Raw genomic sequence first — 22331 nt, 5'->3', positions numbered from 1 at the left:
AAAGCAATAGAGTGGTAAGTATGAATTTACATTCAGGTTTCATTGTATTTCTGAGTAAATGTTATTTTCTGATGACAAATTGGGAGATGTATGGTTTGTGTGAATATAAATGATATATGTTATTGAGAAACACGGTGTTTATATATTTTAGATAGCTAACCCAACTATGATGAACACATGAAGGGTCAGTTATTACATATGTGGTAGATGGCTGTTTGGCAAATAGTCACTTCCCCATCCTCCAGCCTCCATGATGGTATATACTTTCTGCCCCACCATGTTGGAAGTGACCTCCTGATTTGTTTCAGCCAATGGAACATGGATATAAATCAGTGTGCTGGCTCTGAATTGAGGCCTTTAAGAGGCATCTGATGTTTCCACTGACCTTTCTGGGAATTTCTAAACTCTGTCAAGAGAAGGACATGCTCCAGATTGCCTATTGATTCCAAAAATAACGAGAGGTATGGAACAGGTCTAACCAAACCTGGGTCCAGAAACTAAGTAAACTCGGCTATATCCGCTGTGCTCGGCCAAGATCAACCACACCCTAGCCATCTAAAGACTCCCAAAGGAAATAGAAATGCTTACTGGGATGTGCAACAGGATTCATAGCTGCTTGTTGTGTTTGTTGTGCATGATGTGTGCTCTTGAAAATTTTTGCCTGATTAACTAATGCTCTCTGTTCCCTTCATAAAGAAATTGTATACACTGGGCATGCTTAACTCTTGTGGTGAGTAGACCACAGCTGAGTTTATGTTTAAAAAAGAGTTAGGGGGCCTGGGTGGCTTAGTTGGTTAAGCTTCTGACTGTGGCTCAGATCATGATCTCACGGTTCGTCAGTTTGAGCCCTGTGTCAAGCTGTGTGCTGACAGCTCAGAGCCTAGCACCTGCTTCGGATTCTGTGTCTCCCTCTCTCTCTGCCCCTCCCCAGCTTGTTCCTTCTCTCTCTCTCTCTCTCAAAAGTGAATAAACATTAAAAAAATTTTTTTAAAGAGTTAATTGCAGGGCACCCGGGTGGCTCATGGTTCATGAGATGGAGCTGCTCGTGGGGCTCTGTGCTGACAGTGCGGAGCCTGTTTGAGCTTCTTTCCCTCAATCTCCGCCTCTCCCCTGCTCACTCGTACACATGCTCTCTCAAAATAAACTTAAAAAAAAAAAAAGATGTAAAAAGTTGTAAAACAAAACAAAAACAAAACCTCTACAAAGTTTGCATTAGATTGCTTCATAAGTTTTTAAATTTGTTGTTCTCTTAAGAAAACAAACTAGAGGGGCGCCTGGGTGGCTCAGTCGGTTGAGCAGCCAACTTCGGCTCAGGTCATGATCTCACGGTCCGTGAGTTCAAGCCCCCAGTCGGGCTCTGTGCTGACAGCTCGGAGCCTGGAGCCTGTTTTGGATTCTGTGTCTCCCTCTCTCTGACCCTCCCCCGTTCATGCTCTCTCTCTGTCTCAAAAATAAATAAATGTTAAAAAAAAATTAAAAAAAAAAAAAGAAAAGAAAAGAAAACAAACTAGAGGGGCACCTGGGTGGCTCAGTTGGTTAAGCATCTGATTTTGGCTCAGGTCATGATCTCACGGCTCGTGAGTTTGAGTTCCGCATCGGGCTTTGTGTCTCCTTCTGCCCCTCCCCTACTCATGTTCTGTCTTTCTCTGTCTCTCAAAAATGAGTAAATGTTAAAAAAAATTTTTTTTAATCTAAAAAAAGGAAACTAATTAGCATTATGTATTTCAGAATTCCTATTCTAAGAAAGGGCATTAAGTTTCCTGTACTAAAATGGATTATGAATATATACTGATGTTTTAAGTTAAAATAAATGTTTAGGTTAGTATGTACTGTTTTTTTATGCTTCATCCCCTGAGCCAACTTCTTCTATGAACTGACTACAGTCCTGACTGTGTCAGATTTAAGAGGGCTTCTTCAGTATTTCAGCCTGCCAGGAATCCTATTGTGGGCAGTATAATAATCAGGGCTCCGGTGTTAGTGTTGCTTTGTTTTGTTGCAAATCCTGTTTGTAAGCCAGCTTGTAGTCCTGGCATTGAGTCTGAATGCTACAATTTCATATTGAGTTTGAGCACAGTGGTAAGTTTTTGATATAATATTGGCTTCTCCAATAATTTAATCATCATTTTAAATTCCTGTTAAACAAGATGTAAAATCTGATTTGTTAGATTTTTAAAATACAAGGACATCAAATAAGGAATAAAACCTGAACTCTTCCTTCTGACTTAGAAGTCCTACATCATAGCCCGGTTCCCAACTTCTTCCCCAACCACATTTCTTACCACTGTCTGCCCCTGGCCTCTGGTGCTCTTTCCACACTGTGATCCCACACTGACCTTCCTGTTTAGCTAATATATCAAACTCTACCAATTTGGGCCTTTTTTCAGAGCTTTTCTCTGCCTGAGATACTCTTTCCTAATTTTCCCAAGGATGCCATTCATATCTCAAATGAACCACTGAAGCCCTCATTGACTACCCAAAATAAAGCCTCCAATGAATCCCTTTTGACAGTATCACTTCATTTTAAGTCTGTGCATAATACTGATCATAGCTGATAAGTGATATCATTAGCTAATATTTCTTTCTGACTTCTCCCCAAAATAGTATAAGATTCACAACGGATATGTCTTTTGTGTTCACACCTCACTCGCAGGGCTTAAAAATATAGCATAGCACACAGTAGCAGATCAATGAATATTTTTGATTGATTATTATATTGAATACAAACATGAATGCTAAAAACAAACAAAAAACCTAGAGTAAGACTTTTCAACCACTGTGGACAAGTTAGGACTTACAAGACAGAGAGAAAAAATTTAATGTATTATGTTTTATGTCTTTTTTTTAAAATTTTTTTATGTTTATTATTTATTCTTGAGAGAGAGAGAGTGTGTGTGTGAGCAGGCGAGGGGCAGAGTGAGAGGGAGACACAGAATCGGAAGCAGGCTCCAGGCTCTGAGCCATCAGCACAGAGCCCGATGCAGGGCTCGAACCCACGAGCTGTGAGATCATGACCTGAGCCGAAGTCGGACGCTCAACTGACTGAGCCGCCCAGGCGCCCCTATGTCTGTTTCTATAACAGACTTCTATAACTGTTTCTATAACATCTTCCAAAAAATTGTTTTGAATTGACTTACAAATCAACATCACCCCCAGGCCAGTATAGAAAGATTATTTTTCAACATCTAAAACAGGATTAAATGCAGAAAAGTTCTAATTATTGTTACAGAAGCTGGTTCAATTTCATATTTATTACCCAAACAACCTAAATAGGGATGCCTGGGTGGTTCAGTTGGTTAAGCGTCTGATTTCAGCTATAGTCATGATCTCATGGTTCAGGAGTTCAAGCCCCGCATTGGGCTCTCTCCTGTCAGCACTGAGCCCACTTTGGATTTCCTGTCCCCCTCTCCCTCAACCCCTCCCCTGCTTGCACAATCTCTCAAAAATAAAAATAAACACTAATTTTTGGACGATGAATTTAGTTATAAAGTCTACTAAAAGTTAATCTCCTATTTCAAGATTTTTTAAAAAGAAATCTGTTTGGGGGTGCCTGGGAGGCTCAGTCAGTTAAGCATCTGACTTCGGCTCAGGCCATGGTTCGTGGGTTCAAGCCCCACATCGGGCTCTGTGTTGACAGCTCAGAGCCTGGAGCCTGCTTTGGAGTCTATGTCTCTCTCTCTGCTCTCCCCCTGTTCATGCTCTGTCTCTGTCTCTGACAAATAAATAAACATTGAAAAAAAATTTTTTTTAAGAGAAATCAGTTTGGAATAATACCAACTAACGTACATATGCCTCTTACTATGTGATAGCTATTCTCAAGTGCTTTACTTGCATGAACTGATTTAATCCTATAATTTAACAGATGAGAAAAATGAAGCTCAGAGAGGTCGCGTAATCTGCCAAAAGTCAGTGAGCTAGTTGGCGGTGAGGTGGGATTTGACCCAGTCAGTTTGGCTCCCGAGTCTGCACCCACAGGCTCTACTCTATTTTGTGTCACCTCACCCAACACTACTCAGGCAGACTGTCTCTGAGAAATCTGGACTTGTGATTTAGGGGTAGCAACTTAACTCTCTGCATATGACAGAACTGTAAATCTGGATGCTGAATGGCAGCCATATTTCTTGGGAATGAAGAAGCAGAAAGCGGGTAGAGAGAGAGATAAATAAAGGAGAGGCCAAGAGAGAAGTTAATTAGATGGCAAGAGACAGGGAGCATGCTTGCCAGCAGGGGTCCGGTGCCAGCTCAGCTGCCTGGCCGCACCTCTGTTGCTTGTGTTTAAAGGGACACACTCTGGTGTCTGCATGAGAAGTTCCCTTTCCTGTTGAAGATAGCTCAAGATTTTACTACTTGCAACTGTAAGAACCTTAACTAGTCTCAGAACTGATAACCAAATGAGGGAAAATTTGGCTCCTGCTACTGAACTGAAATTGATGAAATACCGCCAAAACGTGCACATGCTAAATAACAATGGAGAACAGAAAACGTTCAGATACTAACATTGTTTTAAGAATATGGAGGAATTAATTGGCTTTATGTTTTGCTCCAGTCAAGATTTGAAATGTATATGCAGTGAAGATTTAGAAGCAATATTGATTTCATTGTTTTACCCATCTCTGGCACATGGAACTGCTCTGAAATTTTTTTTTTTCTAATTTGGCACGCCAGATTAAATTGGTGTGCCAACCCAGTAAGGAGAAAGTGATTTCAGAATGCCTACCCTCATCTCCCATTTATAGATCAGATAAACCGTAGCTCCCTGAAGGAGCTCCCTTCCTTTGCTGGCACAGAGCTGCTATTTTGGTATCTGCCAGTTAAGAACATATATCTAGTGGTAACAGAGCGCAGACATGTGTTAGCCTGGGTAAGTGGTTTGTGTTAATGGACAGTTCTACCACTGAACACCAAGCCTCTTACGGTGACATGTGACCTCGAATTTCTAGAAGTGGAACATGGTGAAGCCAGGCCGCCCTTTCTCCATTACATTCTTGATATCAAACTTGCCCATTCAAGTCAACACAACAAAAATTCCAGTTCTATAAGGTGAGGAGCTTATAGTAATTTTCAACTTACCTCCATAATTTACTCTTCTCAAATAGATCAGCTGCTTCTTCCTACGTAGTATTACTGTATGTATCTATTGCAAGAACCAACCAACATGTGTGGACTAATTTCTTTATCACACTGCCATTGTCTAAGACTAGACACTTGTCAGCTTTTTACCTGCACTGTTGTAATGCCCTTTAAAATTTTTTTCCACAGGCAGCATGGCCCCTGTCAGTCCATTACCACCAGATTATTGTGCAATACCAGATACATCTACTCAGCAGATGGTTTGGCTCATATAAATCCCTCCTGTTGATTCTACGTTGCCTTCCCACCACCCTAAGGCTCACACCTAAGATCCTTTGTACCGTCTTCAAGGCAGAAGGCTTCAAGATTCCTGTAGGACTGATATCCTGATAGTGATTCCCTAATTAAACAATTCACCAGGGTAACCCAAAGAATCCACCTTATCCTGTCCACCCACCTCCTCATTCCACATTGCTATGGCGCCTTATCTATTCAGCCCATTCCTTCCTTCAAGCCTTCCCCAGTTTGAACAGCCCTTTCCTTGTTAGAAGGGAGACAATCAGTAAGGGCATTCACTGGGCTAAATACGTACAAATGCTCATTTAATGCTTACACTAATCCAATGAAGTGGTACTACTATGTCCCTCATTTTTCAGATGAAGAAACTGAAGTTTAGAGAATTTAGGTAATTTATGAATAAGTAGCAGATCTAAAACTTCAATTGGACACTGTGTAACTTAAAAAGCCCCCAAAGCAGTTAACCCTTGAGCCTTTGCACAAGCCGTTCCCCCTGCTCAGAAAGGTCCTACCCTCTTCCACCAGTTGGCAAGCACCTGGTCAGCTTTCAAAGCCTGACTTAAGTGCCCCCAGTCCCTTTTGAAGGCTTCTTCCACACTGCTCAATCAGTGGTGGTTATTCTCTACATTGTTCTACCCTATAATAGCCAAGTTGTCACTCCCATAAATATTTATTTTGTTTCTCTCATTTACTTGACTGTGAGGTCTTTGGAGGAAGGGATACTCTATTTATACCAGCTCATTGCAATAACCCAAAAATGTTGGTTAACACTACATACTGCCCTAACATACGTCAGAAGGCAATATTCCTTTGGTAATCCCTGTATAGATTAAAAAGTTAAAATAATTCAGAATATAAATTAACACTTAACCTGAAAGTCAAGCTTGACAGAAACTATGCATTGGTTATTAGGCTTGTTCACTGTTTAAATCACATGTTTTGAATTCAAAGACATATTCAAATCTTCCTTTGGAATGTATAATAAATGTAACAGGTGTGCTCTTTTTCCCTTATTTACGCCAGGCAGCTACAGAGATAACTGGAAATGGTGGAGGCAGTAAAGAGGAATGCTGGCCATTCCTCTCTGGCACAGAAGGCCCTGACTGAGGACAACTTCAGAGACTGCCTCCCTCATATGTTTATTATTCCTGGTGTGAGCACCACTCTGGAATTTAAAGATATATATGTTGGAGGGAGAAGGGGGGGAAGGTACAACTTTGTCTCAAAATGCAAGCCAGTTAATTTCAGCCAATGAACAACTAAAGAAAAAATAATCTTTTAGATTTAAAGGAAGGCTGGAATACTATGTTCAATGAGGCACCTTTCTAAATGTTTCAGGAGCCATTTTGATTATCCTGGATTTTCACCTTACACACCAATTTATTTTTGCTGTAATTTAAAAGTTCTTAGGTTTTTCTAGTGGAGACTCTAAGCTTTTGTTTAGTTTATCTTCGTAAATACAACACTGGCCTAGGTAATTTTTTTTAAAGTAACGTCTACACCCAACATGGGACTCGAACTCGTGACCCCAACCAAGGTCAAGAGTCAGCTGCTCTACCAAGTGAGCCAGTCAGAGGCCCAGGTCATTTCTTATTGTGGGGGGTGGGGTGGGGAAGCAGAGAGAGAGAAGAGGGAATGAGAGGGAGAAAGGGAGGAGGAGAGAGATGGAATATAAATGAAAGAAAGGAATGTGGGGGACAAGAGGAGTTATGCTTGGCTTCCTTATCCTTTTTTCTTACCTGTGATTGTCTAAAAGGAGCTGTATAAAGGGATTTGTGATTTGCTTGCATTATTGTTTATTTAAAAAAATTTTTTTTAACATTCATTTATTTTCGAGAGACAGAGTGGGAGCAGGGGAGGGGAAGAGAGGGTGACACAGAATCGGAATGGAAGCAGGCTCCAGGCTCTGAGCTGTCAGCACAGAGCCCAATGTGGGGCTCAAACCCACGAACCATGAGATCATGACCTGAGCCAAAGTCGGATGCTTAGCTGACTGAGCCACCCAGGCACCCCTGCATTATGGTTCATTTTTAAAGGATCAATAGGCTATAACCATGTTTTTCTAAGTGTAGCTTGAAACATTTCTGAAATCAATTTAGTGGTACATAACTAGCCGCAAACAAATAAAATAGGAAAAAAACTGAATACATCACATGTAGTAACAGTTAAGTATTGTTTAGTCAAGTTTTCTTTTAGTCTTGTATGCATAATAGCTTGTATTTTTTACCACAAGTCTCCACCAAAAATGCCAGAAAGCCACAGGGCTACTTATAAACAAGAAATGATTCAGTGTCCACACCAAAACCACCATGCTTAATGGTTTTTTTTCTTTCTTTATTTTTCTTTTTTTTTTTTTTTAACCATTTGAGGAATCAAGCTAGCTTCCATTATGAAACAAAGTCCAATTACAGAAAAACATTTAATTAATCCTGTACTAAGAAAGCTTCTAAATATCTTTTGTAATAGTCAACCTACACCCAAAAGATTTTATATGGTAGCAAGAACGTAATTTGCTTCATAGTGCAGTAATAAATCAGATTGAGAAGTAATTTATTTTATACTGTAGAAAATCTGAGTATTTATCCCTTTCATACAATTTAAACGGTTCATCTCGGACAAAGCAAAGAATGGAATACAGAATCAAAAGTAAGTGGTAAATATTTCACCTTAGCACAATTTTAATATGACTTTTCCACATGAACCAAAACCAAATATCACTTTCAAAAGATGGTACCAGTCAATTCTTTTAAAATTTCAATTCTGATAAAGAAAACTAAATATCTCCAGAAAGTTGTATAATTAAGTTCAACACCCCAACATCAATATTATTTAAAAGTTGAATACAGAGCAGTATTTTGTGCCTTTATCATACCTCTGAGGCTTTCCACGTTAGTAACCAAATTTCATACCAAATATGCTCCAGGATTAGGAGTAGAAATGTGCGTTGGGGGAGCTGAAGTTGCATCAAGGCATAACCTATATCAATATATTGAATATTCATCTGATCTACAAATGGAAGAGTGTTTCCCAGTGAGCACATAAATATTAATTAGCTCATTTTCTCTCTGTGTCTCCTGCACATGTGCATATGACCACATGCACAACACACACAGCACGATGTCCTACACTCACTGAGTGTAAGATGCTCCCTAGGACTCAGTCACTGCCTCTCTCCTCAGCCTCCTTTGTCCTCTAGATTGTGCCACTTTACATCTCTGTTTTTGATTCTTCTTTTTTTTTAAGGCTGCACAGACACCTTAAGAGGATCTTAACAGGATGATCAAAAAGAAATGAAATGAATTCTGAATTCTTTGGATAAGTCTTCATGGTGAAATATTGTGAAATTAATGGCTAAAATGAAGTTAAGAGCTTATCCATAACCACTGACAGACTCTCTCCTGACTTGATAAAATATTGTGGTTAACCAAGGGTTGGCAATAATATCCACATAACATATATAATTATAAAATAGAAGTTAAGGGATGCCTGGGTGGCTCAGTCAGTTAAGTGTCCAACTTCGGCTCAGGTCGTGATCTCATGGTTGGTGGGTCTGAGCCCCGCGTCAGGCTCTGTGCTGACAGCTGAGAGCCTGGAGCCTGCTTTGGATTCTGTGTCTCCTTCTCTCTCTGCCCCTCCCCCAGCTTACACTCTATCTCTCAAAAGTGAATAAATGTAAAAAAAATTTTTTTTAAACATAAGACAAGAATGCAAAAGGCTAGATGTTTCTGTATCAATGAACACTTATATAAGTATATTATGTAGAATTTGTTTGGCTTTGCTATTTTTTTGGTCCAGCTGACTTTAAGTTTGTTTATTTATTTGAGAGAGAGAGAGAGAGAGAGAGCAAGCACACCCGAGTGAGGAAGGAGGAGAGAGAGAGGGAGAGAGAGAATCCCAAGCAGGCTCCATGCTGACAGCACAGAGTCCAACGCAGGGTTCAATCCCACGGAGCTGTGAGATCATGACCTGAGCTGAAAGCAAGAGTTGGACACGCTTTACTGGGTGAGCCACCCAGGCACCCCAGGCCAGCTGACTTTTAAACTGCATCTACCGGGGTCCCTGGCTGGCTCAGGAGGAAGAGTGTTCAACTCTTCATCTCATGGTCATGAGTTTGAGCCCCATGTTGGGTGTAGAGATCACCTAAATAAATAAAATTTAAAAAAAGGAAAAATAAAAACATCCACTGCATCTATAAAACATCTACTGGGGCGCCTGGCTGGCTCAGTCAGTACAGCATGCAACTTCTTGATCTCAAAGTTGTGAGCTCAAGACCCACGGGGGGGCATGGGGCCGACCTTAAAAAAAATTCTACAAAAGTGGAGAGAGTATAATGAATCCCTATTACTCCTCTCTCAGTTTCAACAGTTACCAACACAGTTCTGTAAGTTCATATAACTTCATCCACATCACCAACCCCTCTACTGAATCATAAATATTTTTGAACCTTTGCAGATACTTCATCTATAATTATCTTAATACGTATCTCAAAGTTACCATTTTTAACATAATTGTACTATCATTATCGCATAAAACGAATAATCCTCTTAATATCATTAAATATTTAATTGGTGGTCAATTATAGATTTTTTTTATAGTTTGTTCAAATCAGCATCTGAACAATGGCAGTAGACTACATCTAATTAATGTAACCCTTAAGTCTTTTAAAATCTACCTTTGAGAGTCCCCTTTATGTTTTCATTGCAATTTCATGGTTTGAAAAAATTGCCATCGTGTGTTTAAGGTTCCTGTGCCTTAAAATAGAGAATCAGGGTTTCATACTAACAAGATAATGGTTACGATATAGTCTTTCGTCCTGTTGTCTGTGATGAGTACTATCAAATATAATGAATAAGAGGTTACTATGGCAAGAATTAGGCAAGTTAGTATAAAAGGTATGCTTCACTACTGTCTTAAACTCGAGAGCCATGATATGACATCTACATAGAAGAAACAACAAACATTTGCAAGAACTTCATTTTCCTATTATGCGAGGACATGTGCACCAAGACGCTTGGAGAATTGTTTTAAAAATTTACCAATATTAAATCCAAACTAAAATTATACTAGAAGCTATTTTCATAATAGTTCTTCATAATAATGTAAACATTTTGAAAGTTATCTGGCTTTTAGATCACTTAACTTTGTGTTGATGTTATAGCCCACACGTAAAATTGTTCTACTTCAAAGACTGAATCATATGTGTGTAAATGCAGGTGACCTTCACCTACATCTGTCATCACAGACACGCATACAAGGCAAACGCATGAGGCGGGGTGATATTTGGTACTATAAAACTCTTCTCACCCTCACCATATATGAAAGCATTAACTTAGGTTAGGTGAGGTTAGGTTAGGTATGACTCCTAAGTCACTTTCAACGCACTACTAACATATAGTGTTTGGTGATGTAAATAAATCATTAAAAACCTGTAGACCTGTCTGTAGCCTGAACTCAAAGCCAACAGCAATACTTCTATTCTAATTCCCAGGAAGTGATGCCTGAGTTGCTCCAGGAGTACATGTTAGAAAAGAGGAAAACAGCTCCAGAGCCGCGTGCAAGGGACCACCTACCATCGATCTGGGCTTGCTGATGGCCACGAGACTAGTGAGGAAGTCTTCGTCGTGCAGCTGGCTGAAAACATGGGCATCATAGGCTACCATAATGGAGATCTCTTCCATCATCTTGCCAGCTGGCCTTTCCACAGCGGCAGCTGCTACCCCAGCTCCAGACCAGACTATCCAGGGAAAAATCCTACTGCAGCTCAGTGCCAATGCCCACACCCACCTGAGTCTGAAGGGGTGGAGTATCAAAAATCCACGAGGAAAAAAAGAAATATGAAAAAAAAAAACCAGCTGCTATCACAGGCTTCTTTGGCAGCTCACCCCCTGTAGAAAACTAAGGGAGGTCCTCTTATCTGTGGAGGAAGTAAATGCTATAAACACCTTCTGTGTTCTTAACACAGCAGCTGGAAAGTTCACTTTTGGGAAATCTTCTTTAAACTTCAAAAAGAGAAATGAAAAGTTTTCTAACTGGAAATATCCTATTGCAAAAACAATAAAACAAAAGGACCCCCAAACTGATTTATGCTACGTCCTTGGTAATTAGAAACTTTTAAAGTTTATCTTCTTACTTCAGTATCATTTATATCAAGAGTCTTCTTCTTGGAGGAGAAGTGGATTTTCTTATGGCTTATTTTTTCACATTCACAGAAAATAAACAGACGGCAACCTTTAGTTTTTCAGAATTCATAGAATTCTTGGTGCAGTTAAAAATTATCTCCTGAAGTATGAAAAAAAGAGAGTCTTTTCCCCCTCTGATTATTTCTGTTAAAAAAAAAAAAAAAAAGAAGCACCTAAATATAAAAATGAAATGGACTGCAGTATCAGTTGAAAATCATTTCCCCTTCTCCCACTAAAAAACACGCAAATATTTTAAATAGAATTCCTGATTTGGGGAACTTTGTTTTCTGTTGTTATTCACAAAGCAACACAAAGGTCTCATTTCCAAAAACGTATTGTTTTTCTCCCATAGATAAAAGTTCTCCTGTTTTATTTTTAAACTTAGAGGCTGTTGTTGTTTTTTTTTAATTACCCTGTTAGCAGATAGTGGTGAACTGGTGGTGGCTTAGCTACCAGAAGTGTTTTCCAGTTGGAGACCGTAAATATGAACCTCCATATGCCCTGATGAAAAATCCCAAAGCTGCCCAAAATCATCATTACAAGGTTCCCTACATTACCAGGAAGTACAGCGTAGGCTGATTCCATGGAAAAAGTAGTAAGCAAATAAAAAGGGGGGGGGGGGAGATAAAGCTCCTCCAAAAGTTGTTTTGCCAAAATGTCTAATTAAGCTATTATCTACTCTGCTATTTATAGATGATGACATTGCAATACCAGGAGAAATACTGTTTGCTAAAAATCAATTTGGCAATGTTTGTCTCTAATCAAACAGAGCTACTGGTTGGAATTTTTAGTCCTAATTTAGCATTGTTATGTTGTTGAATTGTTTGCTTTTCAGAAGACACACAAAACGTGGGATGAGATTCATGGTGTCTATTTTCCCTTATTTTCCTGAAGTATCTTCACCTAGATTAATATGATTACTTAAATAGCATCTTGTTCCATTTAAATATGATTAGGAGACTTTTGCAATTGCTATAGCATTCTAGATTAAATACACTCACACTTGCACGCGCGCGCGCACACACACACGCAGAAGGGGAAAAACACCTTATTGCTAGGAAACAGAAGTCTAAGAAGCTTATTTTAATAGAAAACGCAAGACTTTCAATAAATCTCCAAGATTAAAACAGCTTCAAACTGTGCTTGACCCTTGTTGGAGCCGGTAAAGCATTTTTACTTCATTTTTTTCCTCCAATGCAGCTTTGTCTTTCAAGCTCTGTTTATGTTAAAAAGTTTCCCGGCACATTTACCTTAACGCTGACTAACCAGGTAAAAATTAAATGATAATCAAGAGACCAGGTTTTATAAGGCATCCGGGCAGTTCATACCTTTTAAATTCCTTTTTATCTTTTCAGAAGTGCTGTAAAAGTCACTGTGAACCTCTTCGTGCATTCACTAGCACCAGAAGGTTTCAGATTTATCTTGCAGCACCGTTTTCTAGATGTGAAAGGAATTCCTCTTGCTTTCCTATTTTTCTGTGCTACAGTGACTCAGTGCTTCCACACTGATACCTGGATAAGGTGCACTGACAAAGACACCTGTTGTGGAAGGTAAAGAAACTACTTCCCATCATGCCTTACTCCCTGCTGGCAACCGCCCAGGGCCAAACGAGCATTATAACCGCTTTCGAGCAGTGCCTATGCACCCCGGGAGAGCAATTCAGTGTAACAATAGGTAATCTTCTAGGTTAAGAACACTCCTAACTGGAGGGAAAAAAAAAAAAAAAAAAAGGACCAGAAAAACAATACCAAATAGTTAGGTGCTGTATATTAAACTCATAAAACATTTAAGGGATCAGGGCTGTAAAAGTACAAAAACAATTTCAGAAACATAATCAAAGGCTGTAAAGATAGTTTTAAAACTACATAAACAGAAGCTAACGACTTTAAATAATTCAGTCCTTTTAGAATTCCACACAGATTCTCAGGTAAAGAGGTATTTTTTAAAGCTTCAAATTTATTACCTTCAAAAGACTGTTCTAATTACCCACAGTCACTGGAATTATTAACATTTCATTTCCAAATCTAAAAGGTCCTCTATCAAAGCCACAATGCATGCATTTTCTAGAGCAAGGGTTCCCTAGGTTAGACTAGCACCCTTCATTTTTTTTCACCCTTAAAACTGTCCTCCATACCTGACTTTTGGAATCCAAGCAGGGAAAATACCAACGTTTCTTTCCTCTCACAACTGATTGTGTATGTGTGGTCCCAACACAAAGCATACTTTTTGAAAACTGATGATTTAAAAACCTGTCTTAGAACTGGCTTCTCTTCCTAAGACATTTTCTCTTGGGATACTCCAGCCTCAAAATTTCAGGGACCATGTTACAGTCATGTTTACAGTCCTTTACTCCCTTGCAAGACGTCTTTCGTACTCTCTTGCCTCTTGCCCCACCCCCCCCCTCGCATCCCCCCAGGGCAACCCCGTGAATTGATCCCACGGATCTCCCAGGGTAGTCTGCGCGTGAGCTCCTGCAATCCTCTACTTCGCACCGCGCAGCTCCCCTGAGAAAAGGCGTGGGGCGGGGGGGGGGGGGGATTACCTGAGATCAAGGGGTGTAGCACCATTCGCTGCTACAATTTACCAGGACGGGGTTGCATACCCAGCCGGCGGCAGAAAACGCGGCGTTAGCGGTAACCAATAGATAGTCGCCAGTTCAAGCAGGAACTAGCTAGCTGCCTGTCCCAGGGTAAGTCCTTCAACCTCCCTAGGTTTCCATTTCCTCATGGTCATGTAAATTGAGAGGGATGGACTAGATCAGAGGTTTGTGCGCTCAGAAACAGTCCAAAGCTAAGTATCCAATTTCCCTCCACTAAATAGGCTTATTCGGGGATTTGAAGGTGGAAATACCTTTTTCATCTCTATCAGAATAAAAAACAAAAGGTAACATTAAGCCCAGATGTTAAGGAAGTCCCCCTGGGGTTGCTATTATATGTCCCAACAAATGCAGTCTACTTTGTACCCTACTTTGGATTTTCTACATCAAGCCTTTTGCCTATGAAGAGTATTCGATGACAGCTGTTTTACTTTTTATTAGTTATTCCTTACAGTCTTTCAGTTTACAGACCAAACTGGCTACAAAGTAATTTTCAAAAGCCTCTCCAGATCTCATTAAAATAAGAAAATGTTAATGAATAAAATATCTTTAGTGATTTTTAAGTGCCATTTTAGATTTTAGATAGAAAGATTTTACTCTGGTAGCTGATTTTGTTCTACAGCCATTCTTCTAGGATTATTACTTTTCAGCAAACACATACCTGGATCACACTGAATGACTAGGAGTTTAATAAACCACTCCTGGCCTTCAGAGAACATCTGTTCTCATGTGTCAAATTTAGGTACAGCCAAAACAAAAATCAAGAAAAGCCTGAATAAGATGCGAACTTTTTTTTTTTTAATTTGTGTTCTCCCCCAATGCGGCAAAGCAAAGTATCTTTACAATGGCAGTCACGTTCAAGCCCAAGGCAAATACACTAAGAACCGATAGCACATCATTAAAAAATTATCTCATCTCACAAGAGTGGCTATAAAGACCCTTTTCCCATGAGTCGGGTTCTACTTGTAGAACATTCTCATCACAACGGCCCTAAAATCAGGGTAGGATGGAGAGGAGGAGAAAAGCCCATAGCAGAAATATGGTCTAGAGGGCAGAAGGGTCTTCTGTGCCTCCCACGTGCACAGGTGGAGCCCCGTAGAGTCTCCTCCCTCCCCAGTGGTGCCTGTGTAATCACTCCTGAACATCTTCACAGATGTTCCTGAATCTTGACATAACCATTCCTGAAGTGTGCAGGACTCCATTTTAAGAGATGTTCACAAAATGTTCATGCCATTGACACAAACAACTATACGAAAGACAAAACTCTACAAGCACCTTCTTAATCACGGAAAACCAAATTTCCAAGTAGGTTTCACACTTCAGAGTGCACATTACAAAACCCAAGTCCTCTAAGTGGGGGAACAAGAGATAAAATGAGAATGAGAAGCCATAGGAGTGTGAGTAGTAGAAAGCTTTCCAGAATATTTTGTATTTCAGAAGAGTCCAGTAACACATATGGAGTTTTTACAAAGGGAAAAAGAACAAAACGTAAAAGATTAAAAAAGCAAAAGCTTAGCACTCTTTACAAATCATGCAAAGGTAAACAAAGAAAACCATTATTCTTGTGTCAAATTCCAGCCGTTCAGCTCATTATCTTTTCTATCTTTCATAGCAATTGCTAGGCAAATTCAAAACCCCAGAAAACACAGACTCTTAAGAAAGAGAAAATCCCCAGAGTTAAAGAAAGAAAAAAAAAAAAAAAAAAAACAACAGTGGGGCATAAATACTTGCCTAACGGCTATCCTGGGTATCTTACTTCCTCATTCAGATCTCACTACAAAGAATATGGGGGTGAGGTAGAGTTCACAACAATCAGCTTTTTACCTCACTTGTAACTCTAAAATCCACAGCCAACTGTTAAAAACAAGACAACAGGCCCCAAATGGAGCCACTTATGCGAAGCCTCATGTCACCCAACAGAGACTTCATTACCGTTTTGGCTCTCTCAGAAATGGAATCTCTAGTCACTCAGAAATCACCAGATCAGCACTAGTTGGGTAATCCGCCTGATAGACCCCTTTGAAATAATCAATCTGCTTTTTTGCCTAGTGGAACTTCTTTGTTCCTGCTCCCTTCTGCCTATGAAAGTCTTTTCTTTGGTACAAACTCCTCAGAGCTCCTTTCTATCTGCTAGATTGGATGCTGTTCGGATCATAAATCACTGGAAAAAGCCAATAAGATCTTTAACATTTACTCAGTTGAATTCTGTTTTTTAACACAACACATTCACTTAAGCCTTACCTAACCAAAAATAAGGGCTTCCAGTGTTGAGGATGGTTACAGACACATCTAAAAATTTGAGGAATGCTTCATCTTGCCTCGCTTTGAGAATACACAACTCAATTGTAACTACAGAAATTTTACCTTATTTTTAAAGCAAATAACTTTTAAAATTAAAAAAAGTCATAAATTTTTGAAAAGTTTTACTAACAACCAAATCAAATCATCCCACAAGGCTAATGTGTTCGATTCTCTTTTTTTTTTTTTTTTTTTTTTTTAATGAAGACCAGAGTGTAGTTTTAGGGAACAGCAATAAAATGTGAACTAGTTTTCATTCAGATGTTTATTTGTCTCAGGTTCTTCCTGCAGGTTGGTTGAGTCCAGCCTGGATAAGTCCCTTTCCAAGGGGCCCTCGGGTCCCTGCAGTAGATCATATACACAGCTTGCAGCGGTGGACTTGGCTTAAATCCTACAATTAAAACTTGATTAATCTGCAATGAAGCAAAGAAGGGTGGGGGAGGGAGGAGAGAGAGAGGCAAACCAAGAAAAAGACTCTGAACTATAGAGAACAAACGGATGGCTCCCAGGGGGGAGGTGGGTGGGGGATGGGTGAAATACGTGATGGGGATCCAGGAGCGCGCTTGTGGTGATGAGCACCAGGTGACGTATGGGAGGGTCGAATCACCATGTTGTACACCAGAAACTAATATTACACTGTATGTTAAATGGAATTTAAAAACTAAAACAGGGGCGCCTGGGTGGCTTGGTCGTTTAAGCGTCCGACTTCGGCTCAGGTCATGATCTCACGGTCCTTGAGTTCGAGCCCCGCGTCGGGCTCTGTGCTGACAGCTCAGAGCCTGGAGCCTATTTCAGATTCTGTGTCTCCCTCTGTCTCTGACCCTCCCCCGTTCATGCTCTGTCTCTCTCTGTCTCAAAAATAAATAAACATTAAAAAAAAAAAAATTTTTTTAAAAATAATAAAAAATAAAAATAAAAATAAAAACTAAAACAAAACAACCTTGACGAATTTGATGCTACATGAATTATATCACAATTTTTTTCAAAAACCAACAGAAAAAAAAGTGGGGGCGCCTGAGTAGCTCAGTCAGCTGAGTGTCCGACTCTTGATTAAAGCTCAGGTCACGATCTCCTGGTCGTGAGATCGAGCCCCATGTCAGGCTCCGCACTGAGTGTGCAGCCTGCTTAAGATCCTCTCTCCCTCACTCTCTGCTCCACCTGCTCCGTCTGCACACACCCCCCCACTCGTGTGTGTACGTGAGTGCAAGCACGTGCGTGCATTCTCTAAAACAAATAAACAAAAAAATCCAAGAGCATTTACTAAATGCCTGTAATGTTCATGGGGGGACTTACTAAACTTTTAATATAGTATCATATAATCTAGTTATAAATAATGACTAATACCCTAAAAACTTTTAATGATAATAATAGCAACTCATATTTGGTAAGCATTCACCATGTCCTAGACAGAGAATCTCATTCGATCTTCACAGCAAGTCGATGAGCTAGGCACTGTAATTATCTCTGCTTCTCCACTAAAGTGTGGAGAAGCTTAGTGATTTGACTCAATTCTCACAATCAGAAATGGAGCTGATAAGATTCAACAACAAGTGTGCCTGGCTCCAAAGTGCAGGCCCTTCATCACTAAAGGACAATAAGGGAAGGAGCAAACATAAACGGAGTATCAGCCATGTGCCAGACACTAGTGCTTTTCAGACACTCACATGTCCTCCTTCCCCACCCCAGAAGACAATGCGCTGTTTGTCAAGTGATGCGATTGTAAGTGACTTTAGGATTGGAATAGTATAAAGTCTCTCTGCATTCAGGAAAGCCTGCATGGAAGACATGGATTGAATCTGGATAGGCGAAGTGAAATCATTTTTTACAGGGAAAATAAAATAAACTTGGCCACACTGGTGAACTGAAGACATCGGTTGGGTACGGTAGGAGATAAGGCTTCAAAGGCAGATTTGAATTGGCCTGCAGCGGGTTTCAAATATCGGGTCAACAAATTTGGAAAATACGGTGTGTAGGCCAAGGGCGGTCACTGAAGACTACAAAGTTTCTGCCTTTCTAGCCTCCATTTTTGTCATTAGAGGAAGGACCTATAATAGTTAACATGAGGACTTCAGAGTTCAGAATAACCTGGGGTAATTAATATAGGACTCTGCCACACACTAGCTCTGTGACCATAAGCAAATTCCATAAGCTGTCTCACCCCTGGTTTTCTCATCCACAAAATGAGAAAATAATAATAGTGCTATAATTATGAGGAATAATAAGATAATGCATGTAAAAGCCCTTCGTAAGCTGCCTGGTTCTAGAAGGCGTTTGATTAATGTTCATTGCTGTTATTATTAATATTAAAAATGATGTCTGGAGGGGCAAGATTATTTGCTAAACACCAAAGAGAAGATGGAATAGTAACTCTTAGAATTTGGGGGGGGGTATCCTCAGTATCCAAGAACACAAATGTCTCCATTTCCTATTTCCTTATCCAATTAATTAAAATCCAAGAGAAAGAAAGAGACGCTGTCACACAACTCCAATCCTCTACCAGTTTTCCCTAAGCAATTAAATCTTTCTACGTGTTGCTTTATTTGGGAGCAATTTGGTAATTTACATGTGTCCTTCTGTCAGAAATAATTGAGACAGGTTAGAGGACACAAAAGGTTGATAATGTGTGTGTGTGTGGAGTCTCCTGCAGTTTAGCTGCCTCTCCAGTTTCCTGACGACAATGCAGACAGAGTTTAATCAATTACCTCTTATTAAATTAAGCAATTGTGACAAGAACAGGGAACAAAGAGAGCATTTGTTGTCTACTGATATTCATCTGTTGTAACCTGATCAACAAAACACTGTTACTAGGGGCTAGCGTGGAAATACACAATCCTTCTTTATAATTGTATTATAACAAGATTTTCCATGGTTCGTCGGTATCTTAGAGTCAAAATAAATATCCTATATAATTGTTTAGAGTAACAGCTTATCTGGAAGCTTAGACTTGACCAAAAAAACTGTTAATCCATTTCATCTCAACGATATCAACTGAGTATGGATAGGGGTAAAAGGGGAAGGAGGAGAGAAGTAACGCATATTTAATATCTACTATGCTTGAATGGGCCTTTAACTATATACTCTCTTGTAGTTTTTTACAACAATACTATGAAGCTGGTTTTATTATCCCCATTTTATAGAAGAGTAAACCATTGTCCTCTGGGTTTAAACAATTTAAGGTCACTAGCAAATCAGACCTATTATTAAGACTGAAATATGTGATTATAAAGGATCTGTGTATCCCCCTCCAAGCCCCCAACAGGTTCATTATAAGATGAATTCAAGAAAGAAGAAAATAAACTCAACGTGGAGATCCTGAAATAGAAGCTTTAAAATTTCCAAAGCTGGACTTTGTATCTCTCTTCTCTTAGTATTTTGCTTTTATATATTTTTAAGCAAGATCTACACTCCACGTGGGGCTTGAACTCAGGACCTCGAGATCAAGAGTCACATGTTCCACTGACTGACTCAGCCAGGCACCCCTCTTAGTATTTTGCTTTTAATGTTATATCGTTGTATATTGAAAATAGGAACTAAAAGTTCATTTTGCATCTAACGGTATTATTTATAAAGCATTTGCAAATGTAAAGAAAAAGAAAACTGAACGGCAACTACTGACAAGGGTTATGTATGTATTAGCAATCTTCTACAATAGAAAATAGCCCTTTGATTGAATGATCTGTCAACAGCAGCTTCCATGTTGTTAAAAATTGGCATTTTGTTTGCTTTGAGAGCAACAGTGAATTGCTTAATTGGCCAATAGAAAAGTAATAAAAAGGTCTTAATACTTTTTTAACAGTGGTCTTAGTAGTAGTGGTAGCAATTTCATTCATTTCAACAAGAATTTTATTTTTATTTATTTTTTCATAAAGATTTTACTTTTAAGTAATCTCTGTACCCAAAGTGGGGCTTGAACTTACAACCCCGAGATCAAGAGTCACATGCTCTACTGACTGAGCCAGCCAGGAGCCCCAAGAATGTATTTTTTATGTTCAATCTAAAGCATTTTCCCAAAAAGTCATCATTTCAGGTGTAAGAACTGTCATAAAGTCTTATCATAAAGAATACCTCTCCAATATCATGATTTTTATTTTTTAACTAAAAATAGCTAACATACTCATGCATTACTCTTCAAAGACAACGAGAAGTTAAGAGAGAATGTCAGTGCCCACAGGGCCCAATGGTTTACTTTCAGTTACAAGAGAGAATGTCAGTGCCCACAGGGCCCAATGGTTTACTTTCAGTTACAAATTCTAAGGACAACCTTTAGGCCTAAGGACACATATCGTCTACCTCGCATCCTTATTTAAAAATGACTGTTTGAGGGGAGCCTGGCAGGCTCAGTTGGTGGATCATGTGACTCTTGATCTCAGGATTGTGAGTTCAAGCCCCATGTTGGGTATAGAGATTACATGAAAATAAAATCTTTAAAAATAAAAAAAATTAAGGGCACCTGGGTGGCTCAGTTGGTTAGCCACTGACTTCGGCTCACGTCATGATCTCGCGGTTCGTGGGTTTGAGCCCCGCATCGGGCTCTGTGCTGACAGCTCGGAGCCTGGAGCCTGCTTCAGATTCTGTGTCTCCCCCTCTCTCTGCCCCTCCCTTGCTCACATTCTGTGTCTGTCTCTCAATAATAAATAAACATTGAAAATAAATAAATAAATAAATAAAATAAAAAAAATTAAAAATTAAAATGTCTGTTTGAGACAACTTATTTGTGGAGAATTTTAAGTATGCAATGTAATAGGAGATTATGATTTGTAATTCTAAATGTCCAGCACTTAATCATTACTAAAATGATGGTGAATCAATAATCACTGTAACAAGCTGAGACTTGGGGGATGTATATCTATTAGCAAATCTGCATAAATGATCGGGTTGTAAAACTGAATACCAATCTGTATTAAATACTGATTTGTGGGGAATTTCAATTTATGTAAATAATAATGCCTTTTGCTTCTCCTAACGGCCACCTAGTTCTTTGGCATTTCACTACTTACTAGTAGCTATACTCCAAAGAGTACAAAAACAGGGAACAAAGGAAAAATTCTCATTAGTGAATAACTGGTAAATGTTATTTCTGATCATCTCTGTCAAATGACTAGGGTAGAACAAGTTAAAATTAAGAGCTAAAATAAAATTTCAGTGTTTGAAAAGTTCTATATTTGACAATTAAATGTTTTATACATACTTTCTATTTTCTTTTTGAACGAATAGGGGAGAGCTGTATAAAGGAATATTATAGGAAAACTGTCCCATGAAAGTGACTAAATAAAAAATTAACGTTAAGCAAGAAGTTCTGGTATTAAACTTCATAAAGAATAAAATGAGTTTTGGGGCGCCTGGGTGGCGCAGTCGGTTAAGCGTCCGACTTCGGCTCAGGTCACGATCTCGCGGTCTGTGAGTTCGAGCCCCACGTCGGGCTCTGGGCTGATGGCTCAGAGCCTGGAGCCTGCTTCCCATTCTGTGTCTCCCTCTCTCTCTGCCCCTCCCACGTTCATGCTCTGTCTCTCTCTGTCTCAAAAATAAATAAACGTTAAAAAAAAAAATTAAAAAAAAAAAATAATAAAATGAGTTTTTCCATTACCTGCACTTGGAACACAGAATTGAAGCATTAGTAAGTGGCTGTTTTCATTAACTATTTTATTCACTATCAACAAAACTTGTGCATTTCTTTTTACTTTCAAGCCAGTCTTTAAATTTCAACGGTAACATTTTTTCTTTCCCTTCTTTCCATTCTTTCTCCCATTATCTGACTCTCTCTCACCCATATGCATCTCTTTTCTAAGATTATTTTTGTCCTAAACTACTGGGTTATTTAGCATTCATGTATTTTTACCAGATAACTTACGAAGTATACACCTTTACATAGATTTTTAAACCTAACTCCAGTTATG

The 22331-nt window shown here is 39.2% G+C and overlaps 1 protein-coding gene across 13 annotated transcripts in view; it reads right to left on the bottom strand.

The window, feature by feature from the left end:
• Positions 1–22331, bottom strand: part of RABGAP1L (RAB GTPase activating protein 1 like) — a 759437-nt gene that overhangs the window by 92584 nt on the left and 644522 nt on the right. Inside the window, exons 1-2 of one of the 13 annotated variants that reach the window (XM_042975865.1) lie at positions 14086–16601; positions 10935–11687 (exon numbers count right to left, since the gene is read on the bottom strand). The exons of 10 other annotated variants lie outside the window; for them this stretch is intronic. In XM_042975865.1, the coding sequence (XP_042831799.1) occupies positions 10935–11045 (111 nt within the window). In that variant the 5' untranslated portion in view covers positions 11046–11687; positions 14086–16601. Of the gene's footprint in view, positions 1–10934; positions 11688–12871; positions 13231–14085; positions 16602–22331 lie in introns of those variants that run through there. 2 more of the 13 variants (XM_042975864.1, XM_042975854.1) reach the window with 2 other exon arrangements.

Source organism: Panthera tigris, chromosome F3, assembly GCF_018350195.1.
Source record: "Panthera tigris isolate Pti1 chromosome F3, P.tigris_Pti1_mat1.1, whole genome shotgun sequence".
In the NCBI taxonomy this organism is placed as follows: Eukaryota; Metazoa; Chordata; class Mammalia; order Carnivora; family Felidae; genus Panthera; species Panthera tigris.
This window is presented reverse-complemented; position numbering and strand designations above follow the sequence as displayed.